The 12,445-nt window shown below is 32.4% G+C and overlaps 1 protein-coding gene across 1 annotated transcript in view; it reads left to right on the top strand.

Moving 5' to 3' along the window:
• The first annotated feature begins 9,535 nt into the window (after positions 1–9,535).
• The window catches only part of MS3_00008985 (uncharacterized protein), a 38,157-nt gene continuing 35,247 nt past the window's right edge, over positions 9,536–12,445 (top strand). Inside the window, exon 1 of the mRNA XM_051217329.1 lies at positions 9,536–10,349. Within this exon, the coding sequence (XP_051073907.1) occupies positions 10,323–10,349 (27 nt within the window). The 5' untranslated portion in view covers positions 9,536–10,322. The remainder of the gene's footprint in view (positions 10,350–12,445) is intronic.

Below are 12,445 nucleotides of genomic sequence, written 5' to 3' on the forward strand. Positions count from 1 at the left end.
CCAGGCTTCTCGGTCCTTACGCAAGCTTTGCCCAATTTCCTTACGTAACATCCTTCGTCTTCGGTCAAACTCACAGTCACCCGGAGTAGACCGACGGGCTTCAATGAGTTGTAAGGAACCTGAAGAAACCCAGTGCTTATAAGCGGGACGTTTCGCGAACCCACAACTGACTGCTCCCGCCATTTTCATGGCGTCATGCAATTGCAACCAATGCTCATCTATGCTTTTCGGTGGAATGGTAGCTAGCCTAAAAACTAGCTTGGTTCGATACTTACTAGCAACAGACGTTGCAACCAGCTTGCTAACATCAATCCGTTGATGGCGGTCACTTCGTTGTCCACTGAAAAGTAAGGTAAGATCGGCGCAGACCAAAGCATGGTCAGAGTCCAGACAGGTACTCCAAAAGGAGCGGCAGTCTTGCACACAGCCACGCCAGTGGTAGCTGATCGCGATGTGATCAATCTGAGTCCACGCTTGGGATGCAGAGGGAGGACGCCAGGTGGCACATCGGCGATGACTGTGCCGAAAGTTAGTGCTAACCAGAAACAGGTTGTGGTCTGTGCACAGTTGCAGTAGACGGTCCTCGTTATCTGACCTGCGACCAACGAGTCCCCATCGGCCACTTAAACGACTCTCTTCTGTGCCTGGACGCCCGACCTGAGCATTCAAGTCTCCGGCTAGTACTACAATATCTGTCGAACGCACTTTCTGGAGAAGAACAGATAACTGGTGGTAAAACTCATCCTTGATTGCATCCGGGCTGCAATCTGTCGGGGCATAGGCGATGACGAAAAGACATCGTTTCTCACGCCGATTTCTTCTCACTTTGATGGAACGTGGTTTCAGAAAAACTGCTTCAGTACTCATATTCAGTGGAAACATACAATTTTCAACCGGACAGTGACTCGAGAACGTTTAGATACAATCTAATTTCCACCAAAGACGAGCCGCTGTATAAGTATAAAAGAGGGTGAATAATGTGGTAAATAATAATACTAATCACTTAATTGCTATTCGAAGCGAGAAAAGTAGTTTCCATAGATATAGGGAGTTCATCATTTGCGTGTGGGCTGTGATACTGCCCGGGTGCCCAGACCGAAGCAGATGGTTATTTTGAGGGGCCACACCCCGGGCCTTTGACCTAAAGGTCTAACCCACAAGGCAATGGAGCATCGTAAGGAGATGCAGTCCCATGGTAGCCGGTGACCAACGATTGGTTCATACGCCATTTGTTCCCTCAGGATACTGGTGCCCATGTGCACCATTGATTCGGGATCCGGTTAAAGCGCCGGACATTCGCTTTTCGTCCCCTCATTTTCGTAAACAACACCCCCGCCACGAGAAGGCAATGAGTAGGACTTCCCTGGCAGAGGCTGTATACGCGTGGCCGTGTGAGAGTATTTCGAGAGGGAGAGCGGACTCTCCCCACTCTCGGCCGTACCAGGGCATTTGGGGGTCATAATTGTCTATAGTGGAGAAGATTTGTAGCTCAGGTGAATGATTTTGATGGACGTCCACGACCAAACCATCCAGCTCAGAGAACAAAAATCCATCAAAATATTTGTCTATCCCTACCACTGAAATGTTTTTGGCGGTTTATCAATAGGTATTGTTTGGTAGATATTGCAGGGTATTTATTTTGGAAAAAAGCGTAGAATTTTGACTTTGTTCTTTACCATTAACATCTTTGGGTGAACTTAGAAACTCTTAAACGTACATAGACCTCTGTAAAACATTGTTTTAAATGTACTTAATATTCCGAGGAGTTGATAAATTCACGTTCTATGTTGTTTTTTACTTAAAAATTAAATTTGAGCTTATTTGAAGACCCTGTAACATTGACTTTCATCTTGTTAGTATTAATTTAAACTATATAGTGAGAGTTATACTGGTTAACCCGATACCTCTAAGTATACACTCGCAACTCATTATTTTCTAAGTTTTAACTAAAATAAGTGGCAGTTCAACTTTAACGTGCTTTCATATCATTTCACAGTCAACTACTGTTTGCATCATCGTTTGTCAATTAACAGCTTGGTTGAAGAAAAAGGAATAGTCGTTAATTACTGATTATTGGAATTGAAGCTGCTTCTCAACTCATTTCATTAAAGACACAAAACTACTGACTTAAACATAAACCTAATATCTTTCAATGTATTATTTTTTCAAAATACCTTCTCATCATTCAGTTTCTTTAACTCTCCATAATTTTATCACATTGTCTTGCATGTTACATATTTAAGCAATCATATTGGACAAGGTATTTACTTGTTTTTATTGAAGAATAGTCATTCATTTTTGTTGAATAGTTCAATTTACTCTAATTAATTCCGTAAATACCAATGGAATAAGGGAAATGTAAACAGCTCACATTCAGTAAATATTAGTATTCATTACATTATGATGAATCATTTACGAAATCATTACAAATATATTTTACCAATATATAGCTTTATCTATATTTTCCCCTACATCTACCACTGTAATTCAGTTTGCCTCTTTGAATAAATGAATGTCAAATATGTGAGTAAATTAGAAACCATTTGAAGTGTGTTTATTATTATCCAAATACTCCTGATCATAGTATTACACGACTTATCTATTAACATGAACACAATATTATAATAAGTTCAAACTATAGAGATAAATGATTTAGTTTGTAATCTTTATGCTCTTTTAACTGCTTTTAAAAAACTGGATACTCTTTTTCGGATTGTAACTGATTTTTGAATCATTAAAGAGGAATAATATATATTATTCCTCTTTAATGACTAACATTAACTCGGCGCCCAAATATTGTGAAACTATTCGTTCAAATTTAGACGAAAGTTCTTATTTATGATTTCTGAATGTTTGTTTTCCAGCATGTTTCAATAATTGATTGTGTTTTGTAACTGAAGGTCTCTAAAATATTAACCTCTAACCATGTGAATCAGTTTAAAGTGTCTAGTAGGTTCAATTAATTATTTCTTATTGGTTAATAATAAAAGTTTCTTGTTTGGTATTATCGTTTACCGACTACTAAATATTGATTAGTAGTATCCATTTACATCAATAAATGTTTTTATTTTCGTGTTGTGAATGATAGCACAAGAAAATCATATATTTGATCTGAGCACTGTAACTTCCAGAAGAAACTGAAATAATCTTATGTAACTGTAAGTTTCTCATTTTAAACAGGGTATATTTTCGTACGCTCGGCTTAAATGAAATGTCTCTTAGTATGTCGTAGGTCTGTTGCTATAAAATCCATACTCATGGAGAAATTGGACAACTGTTTAAATGACAAGATGGATTCAAACATTCCTATTGTTATGTAAAACCATAACCTATTAGATTATACAGTCGATGAGTATGATTCAAAGCTTTTACAAAATATGGTTTGGTGTACAGCTACCTAGATATATCCAATGCAGTGAATACTTAAAATGATTTATGACTGTCCAATATTTTATGGCCTGTTGTTCAAACAGTAAACTAGACCATTCTATTTACTAACCAAATTTATTCCCGTGTGATTTATTTCAGTCCTCAAAAAAAGAATCAATCTTGGTATGATGATTCGGATAAGATATGGAAGCTAAAAAATTCAAGATGATGAGATTGATAAAAGTTCTGAATTCTGAAGACTTCAAACGATGTTTCAAACAATGTAAAAGAATATGAAACAAGTATACTGGCGGATTATTTTAAAGGAAGTAGGGTTGATGTACCATAAATTTTGCAAAATAGGTTAATTTGTGTCAAACATTATAGCTTACCTGTTAATTGTTATCAAACGCGTTATTCTAATACATGCTTGTGAGCAACTTAAAGAATGATACAGACATCACTTATCGAAAAGAAACTGTACACTAATAATTAGATTACTTTTAATGTAAAATAGCACCAAACTGTTTAGGTTTGAAACGCTAAAAGTATTTAGTCTAAGCCTAAATGAATGATTGAATTTTATTGTTAAAATATGAGTATGTAACGGACAAAAGTTTAAAGGATGTGTGTTATTTATATTAAAACCTTCCTGTCAGTCATCTTTTTACATGAAATCAAACTGCGTAGGCATGTGTGCCTAAAAGTAAGATAAACGACATTTAGAAATACTGCATTTACATAACTTCATATTACCAATGTCGAGGTGGGTAGAATAAATGGAGGCGTGTAACATAAACTAGGAAATATTGATTTTCAGAACTATGCAGATGCTTATATATATATATATATATATATATATATATATATATATATATATATATGTTTATGTAACGCTATCAGTAGATGAATGTTGGTATTTATTGTTCGTTGAAAAATAAACGTACAGTAGACGGATCGTAGACATAAACATTGGTCGAGATTTTATTTTACCAATGGTCTAAGCTTCATCCCATTTAAGAAAATGAAATTTCCTATTAATATTCAACGTTAAGTTTTTATACAATCATCTTAATTCTTCATTTAATTTGTGATTGGTTTTTAAAAGTAGATATTTATATACAGTAAATAAATAGTTTTGGTTATTTTTTAGAGATGGACAATAAAGAGCAAATAAAAATGGTGTTATTATCCTGCATTAGTTACTAATTTACTGATATAGTATGACTTTGAAACGTCTTGGGTTTAGACATTACAACGTTTATATACTGTTTGTAGGAACAGTATTGTTCCTCTAGACGTGAATATACCCTGTTAAACAAATTTTGTTCGTATCACTTAGTTTATTTACACACATTGTGCCCTGATAACATTAAGGATGGATCATTTAGAATAAAAATGTACATACAAGATTTGTTTTAAAAATCCTTCACAATTAGCTTATCAAGAAGCTGATAAAAGCCATTACAAATGTTTATTGAAGCTTATATTTTATTTAATAACAACACTAAGATCAGGAATTTAATGGAATTATATAAAACTAATACAAACATTCATGTCAATCAGATATCTCTGTGTAGAATCAAGTGGTCTGAGTCATACAGTTAATTTTTGAGTTCATCCAAATAAGTTAGGCAAAGTAACCAGAAAGCTTTTTTATCCATTTTTGTATATTGTACGTAGAGGATACCGGCACCTCTTTCACTTATCTTTTAACATGAGTTATTTAGAATCAGATAAATGTTCGTTCAACTACAGGATTCACTGATATTCTAATGTGTTAATTTGGTACCCCATAAACGACACGTTTCGATAAAATATGTCCCTTTCTCCTATTATGCATCCAGTGTATTCATTGTCAACAACCAGCCTTGTGTGCGTCATAATGTGCATACGAACTCCGAAATGTCGTAATCTGTTAGAATAGTTCAGCTATTCAAAGATAGATTCATTATTAATTATAATATAGTACATTTTGTGATAAACTGATACCAACTGTGATCTATTGGAAACAAGGCAGCACGAAACAGTTCTTTATGTCAAAATAAACACAAGTGATTTTTCTGTATGGTTTTCTGTACACTTCTGAATAAGTTGCGTGTTATTTTCAGCATGTGTGAGGTCGCGAATGTAGATTGTTAGGAAGTCCCAAACGGAAATTGAGGATTAAGTCAGGGCTTTTTAGCTTTCCAAATTTCTATGGATGATTCCAGTCTGATGTGAAAATTACTCGAGAAGTTTGATACATTTTGACAAAACCAAATAGGTAAATATGTTCCATCTATTGAATCTAAAACTAAACGGAACCAGAATATGATATATCCCTATATTATGAAGGCTCAATCATTTGTCAAAAATTAAGTACTTTTTCATTTTACACTTATTATTATTATTGGCTTTATTCAATTCTATTTTTTGGTATAATATATAGTTCTCAGCACAGAGTATTTCAACAAGTTTTCTTTTCTTATTTCTTGATCGATCCTGATAATAAATATTGAGTGATCACCGATATGCTGTTATCAGTTCTGGCATCGACATCTGAATAATGTTCATTCTTTTCAGTGCATATTTCCAGCCATCACAAAGTCGCTGATTGTACTTTTTTGTAACTTGTACAGCGAAAGATCGTAAACTTTTCATAAACGCACCTGACTAGGTTATGCGATTAAAAGACATAATGATGTGTTAAAACAAACAAACGAAACAGATAACTTGTTGAAATATCTAGAGAGCAGAAACAAGTAGCGCAGATATTCAAGCAGGCCGCCATTCCATCAAAAAGGAGATTCATCACGTAACAATAACACTCTAAATCAATTAACTAATATTCATACGGTTGTATATATACATGTTAGTTTTATTCTTATTATTTAATTAAGATTAGACTTGTATACGAATTTTTTTATTCTTTCTAATTTATAGGTCACACTTGTTTTATGATTCACAATATTTCAACATTTTCATCTGTAGATATATTTATCCGTCAGTTCAATGACTCAATATCATAGTACTCATCTTGATATTTATCAAATCGATATTCAGAATATTGATACAACTTACTTAATAGATGAGTTTATGAGTCAATTGAAGCTACACCACGATGGAAAACCTGGAATCACTGGACGGGCGGGAACCGTGGATGCGCACTGCTGAGTAGTACTATACTAGGACAAAACAACTGTCCAGTGCTCCCAGGTTTTCCATGGTGGTCTAGCTTCAACTGACTCATGAATTCATCCATTAAATTACTACAATATCCACGAAATCCCTCTCTGATTACAATTTATTTCTTTAAATATAAAGTTTGTTACTTTGAGTTGTACTATAATTTAAAACTTGAGTTTTGTCTCAAACTTATCAATTCATTAGTAATTAAACAACAGTTACTCATGATACTCATCTTTTAAAAAGATCATACATTCTTCTTACTGCATTATTGTTTGGATATTTATAGAAATAACCATGATTGGAAGATAATTAAAAAAAATAAATACATTAAATCTACAGTAAATTAATTTCATTTAAATGACATATGCATAGTGTGAAGTTTACCTCATCATTATTGGTGAAATAGTAGTACTGTAAATAATTCAATCAGTTTTGAACTAATTTCAATTTGTCATTTATTGTTTTGTACATCACCTACTAGGTTAACCTTAAAATCTCTTACTAGAACATCAGACAATTTTCAGGGTTAAGAAATAAAACTCCCCAAAATGTTTACACATTACATTTAAGAACAGTACAGAACTAATAAATCAAAAATTGTTATTATATAATGTTATGACTTTAAGTTGTGGTCGATTTTTACCCTGTGCTAATTGTTGTGTCCTTGACTGGAAAATTAGAGAGCAGCGTACTTATCGATCGATTACAGTGACACGTAAACACGAACGGACGGCCTAGAGTCTCGATTGGTCTCGCTTCCCTGTCTAGCCCAGTCAGTTGAGTCCAGAACACAAGTCACAGCCTCGGAGATATGAATCATTATATTTCAAACATACTCTATTTATATACTAACCAAGCATACCACATCGTACCATAAAATAAAAAACAACATTTTGTACAATATTCAACAAGTGAACAGATATCGACCAATAGGAAATGTCCATTTAAAGTCCAAGGACACCATTGGACTTAACATGATAATTATTGGTCTATTCCTCCGCATCCACAACATATAACTACAAAGGTTAGGAGAAATTTTATTAGCAACCTGACAGCAGTTGAAAAGTCATCGAAAACTACTGAGTACTAGATAGTTGTTTTGTCCTAATTAGTCAAAAAAAAATACACAAATAAACAAACAAATGGCGACGCTTTGATCATAAAATATTTGACAAGTCTTTTTTTAAATGATCCACATGTTCTGTGACATTTAGTAACTGTTTTTTTTAATATTTAGTCTACCTTTTCTAAATGTCAAAAGTTGGCAATAACAATCATAATGAACAGAGGAGAAATTTGGAATTCATTATAAGTTATTTGTCCAACCACACTTTTCATCGGAAACCAATTGTATTATTATCATCCCATGTCACTTGTGATATTTTTTACAAAAAGTGAGACGAACAAATAAAGAAAATCCAGCTAGTATTAAGTTTGATATTGTATCCAGGACATATCACAGGGACAAATGTGATGGAAGATTAACTTAAATCAGTATACTGTATACGATGTGATTGGGAAATCATACTAAACTCATCTATTTACTTCCATATTCAATCCTGTAAAAGTGTTTTCTACTAAAATCAATAAATCATAATATAACTTAGTTGTAAGTAAAGTTAATTGTTTGAATATATTAACCACATTTTAAAAATAACTTACAGGGATATTGTTAAAAACGGATATGTGCTTTTATATTGTGATGAGACTGTAGTGGTTGGTCCTATGTCGAGCCCACATAGTTTATTCTGGTTTCTGGATGGGCCAATTTATCCATTCTTCTTGAGTTCATATTTTGACCTTGTTAATTATTCACATATCAACCTTGACTATTTTTATATGAGTGTCTGGGTGTACACTTCTTATCCTATTCATCACATGTCTGTAATTGATTTTTGTGTGGTTATTGATATCGATTAACTCTTGATTAAATGGAGTTGGCTCATTTTCCTTCTCCAGTGAACGTCATTTCGCTTGGCTCTCTTCTCCTCATTTTGTTCCTCTGATTGTCTGTCCAGATCAATGAGTGTACAAAATATATGTATTGAAACATCCATTCTCGTATTTGACTTATTTAATTATGTTATTCCCTAACGCGATTTAAGTCAATCATTCTATACGAGGATAGACGACATGAATATTTCAATAGCAATTAATCATACGATATAACTGGAGTTAGATATGGGGCCACTAAAAGATAGCAGGAATAAGTGAATAATCATTAGTCGTTCTATTAACTTTAGTTTCGTCTTTAATTATTAATTCATTAATTGACAAATAATTCAAAATCATACTATTTTGCCTTGACATCAACTTCTAGTAAAATGTTTATTAATGAAGTTGGATTGTGGCTGGTAATGTAATCCAAGAGGTATGTTTCAGCCCATTTGGGACCCATCAATCAGATGTACCTGAATTCCGATGACGATGTTTATGCTGAGACTCAAACCCAGTATTTATTACTCCTTCGTCAAACATAAGTATGGATTTGACTCCAACATGTGTATACTACTATTTACTTAAAAGTGCTCAACTTCTAAAACAAGTCTGGTTAATCATCCCACCCTAAGTGTAAAGCCGAAACATTCTATTCAATTATAAATGCTAAATTAGCTTTATCAATACTACTTAGCGAAATATAAGCGATTTTTTGGACAATGTAGTACTTCAAATGCTTTATTTACTCGTTTATTAGCTTTTTATCACATAAATTAAGGAAACATCGAAAGTAAGACTTCTGATTGAAATAAGTCAGTTTACAAAAACAAAATTAGGATGAAAAATATATGACATAAACAGTTAATAAACATAAGCTTCGACTAGTAAGTAATCATTTATTAATAGGCAATATTCTAAACTTTAGAAAGTATATAGTCAATTGTTATTGACTATGTTAACAATCGATACACATATGATGATTTTATATTTCTCTAAAACTTAGATATTATCATTATATGACTGTGAGAAAAGCACAATTTGTGACCTATTTGTGTCCGTGTATCCACGTGTTCTGTGTATATGTATCTTGTGTGTCTGTATAACTATGATTATTGTCAACTAATGTGTGCGTTCATCTTTAATGTGAAATAGGATTGTCTAAAACAATTCCGTATATTGATAATTTCGCAAGCACATATATTTGTGTAGGCAAAATAAATGCGTAGGTGGTAGTAATGATGCTTCTATAATTTGTTACTTATTAATATGGTGCTTGTCGTTATTATAAAATGCATCGCAACATCAAGGCTAGGGAAATAAGTGGAAGTAACAGCAGCAGTATTAGTGGTAATAGTAATGGATAGAAAACATGATAGGTTTAAAGCAAAAAAGGGATAGAAGATTCATCTGCCTTCTTATTATCAACTTGTATTTTATTTGATAGAATATTGTTACTAGCATCAGTCAAACAGAGAAATAGTGTTAATTAATAGTGGCATTAAAAAAATTCTATAATTACACTATACTTTCTAACTTACTGTGACTATCAGTTGGACAAATTCTGTTATTTTTTTAATCATTATTCAATCAATATAATTCATCTTACTATAGTTGGATCCATTTATTGTAATTTTCTTCGAAACTAATTAAAATAGTATATACACATATAAACAACAACAAAATCTTTTTTGACATATATTTCCTTTTATTAGTTACTCATTACTTTTCATATTTGTCAAATCTTCACCAGTATTACATCAGATTGTTTTTTATCCATAAATCTCACTAATATTGACTAATCATCTTATCTATTTATTGAAAATACCTTCATCATTGACTGAATAATGCCAACTGTTAAAACGGAAAATAACGTAAGTGTTAATATGAATAGTTTCTTTTTTATATAATGTGAAATTGTATTAAGGAGATATTAAAACTTTATCCATATTCACTCGCTGAATAAGTTTGAAATATGATTTATCAAATGATCAAAACAAAGTTTAAGTGAACGAACAGAGTTTACAGCTTGACAACCATTGTGGTTGAACATTATCAACGCTAACCATTAATACATTTTGTTGTTTAGACTAATAAAAAGTGAACACTAACTTGTTATTTGATTTCTTTTGACCAAAAAAAACCTTTGATACACAAAGTGCATCATAAAGTATAGATTTATGGACATTCTTAGTACTATTTACATATTTTGATGGAGTTTTGTTCTCTGAGCTGGATGGTTTGGTCGTGGAGCTTTCATCGTTCTTCTGAACGACATCATCAGCACAAACTTCTATCTGAAGTTTGTGCTGATGATGTCGTTCAGAAGAACGATGAAAGCTCCACGACCAAACCATCCAGCTCAGAGAACAAAACTCCATCAAAATCATCCACCTGAGCTACAAATCTTCTCCACCATCTCACTATTTACATATATTTCTGAGAGGTATTAAAGTTAGTTGCACCCTTTGAAATAATTCATATCACATAAGTTTAACATATATGTAGTGTCTAGATCATTATCTGTTCTATCAAAATTAGAAGATCGGTGTAGAAATGTTATGACTGATCTGTATTTTAGTATTACAGATTAATAAACATTGTTCCACAGATCCATTTGACAAATGCTTAGTTGTATATGACACAGAATGTACATAACAAACAGAACGTTTTCTATCTCTGTGACATATGAGCCATGATATCTGTATAATATTGTTTTGCTAAAGGATTCATTTATCTGCTTAGAGAGTAATTAATTTCTTCATTCGTTCAAAAAGTTTTTTGGAGACTTCATAATATCAAGAATTTTCATAAAAGTTTTAATCCATTATAATTTTCCTATAATTAAAAAAATATGGTGGGACCATAATTTATGGACGACCTTTAAGCGACACTAGACTGACCTTGAGAGTGTCTACTTAATAACTAAGACTAAATGAGGGTTATAGATTAGTGTAAGGAATTCGAATGATGAGTTACAGTTTATGGTTAAGGTTAGGAATTAGATTTAGGGTTTTTCCACGAACTAACATAGGTTATAATGCCAAGAGTCTATTTAGCCAAATGGATGAGTGAATTTCTCGTCAAATTTCGATACCTGTTGTCTTATATCTTATTGATTCGTCCATAAATTATAGTCTCGCCAAAAATATTTATCTGTTAGCTAAGGTTCATTAAATTTTCTGAAATTTACGCATTTTTCTCGACAGTTAGACCAGTGCTTTGATACAAATAATAGCCGTTGTAATGAAGAAAAATTTTATGGTGAAATTATTAGGAAGTTGTCTAGGTAACAATTTTTTGTCATTAGTTCAGTGTATAATCTATTTCTCATATGATTTAGTAAATGTGATTAGGAAAAAAATGTTTTGGCTTATGCAAAAGATCTTACTAGAACTTGTAGATCAGATTATTACTATGAGTAAGATAGTTGGATAGGTTAGCAGATTAGTTGACAGTTATAAATTTTCATATTTGTCATTTATTTCTTCAATAACATTTCTCCATCAGTCAATCTCATCTTTGAATTAAACTAATCAATTTTAAAATCACTGAGACTAAAATATCCGTAATGTCGAGTGCATAAAAACAAAGCTGCTGCCTGTTTAGATTTTATATGTGCTCATCATTAGGAATAAAGAAGTCTATTCTAGTACTATACATTTTGATTCCTAACATACAATTAGATCTATCAATTAACCATTCATTTTAAACTACCAAGCAATATAAAAGTGAATCCTATTTGATGTTATTTTATTCTGAAGCTTTCAACATGAAGTAGTTCACTGAACAGAATTATTAGAACTGTTGAAAGTGATCAGTTTTGTCTGCTATATTTTATAGCACGAGGTATTTTTTTGTAATTGACTACTACTACATTCTGCTTTAGTTTTGAGAAAATCTGTACTTCACTAGAACAAATTGTGTATTTTATATTCAACTATAGTAATCATTATTGTGAAACCAACTT

Source organism: Schistosoma haematobium, chromosome 1 (assembly GCF_000699445.3).
Source record: "Schistosoma haematobium chromosome 1, whole genome shotgun sequence".
Taxonomy (NCBI): Eukaryota; Metazoa; Platyhelminthes; class Trematoda; order Strigeidida; family Schistosomatidae; genus Schistosoma; species Schistosoma haematobium.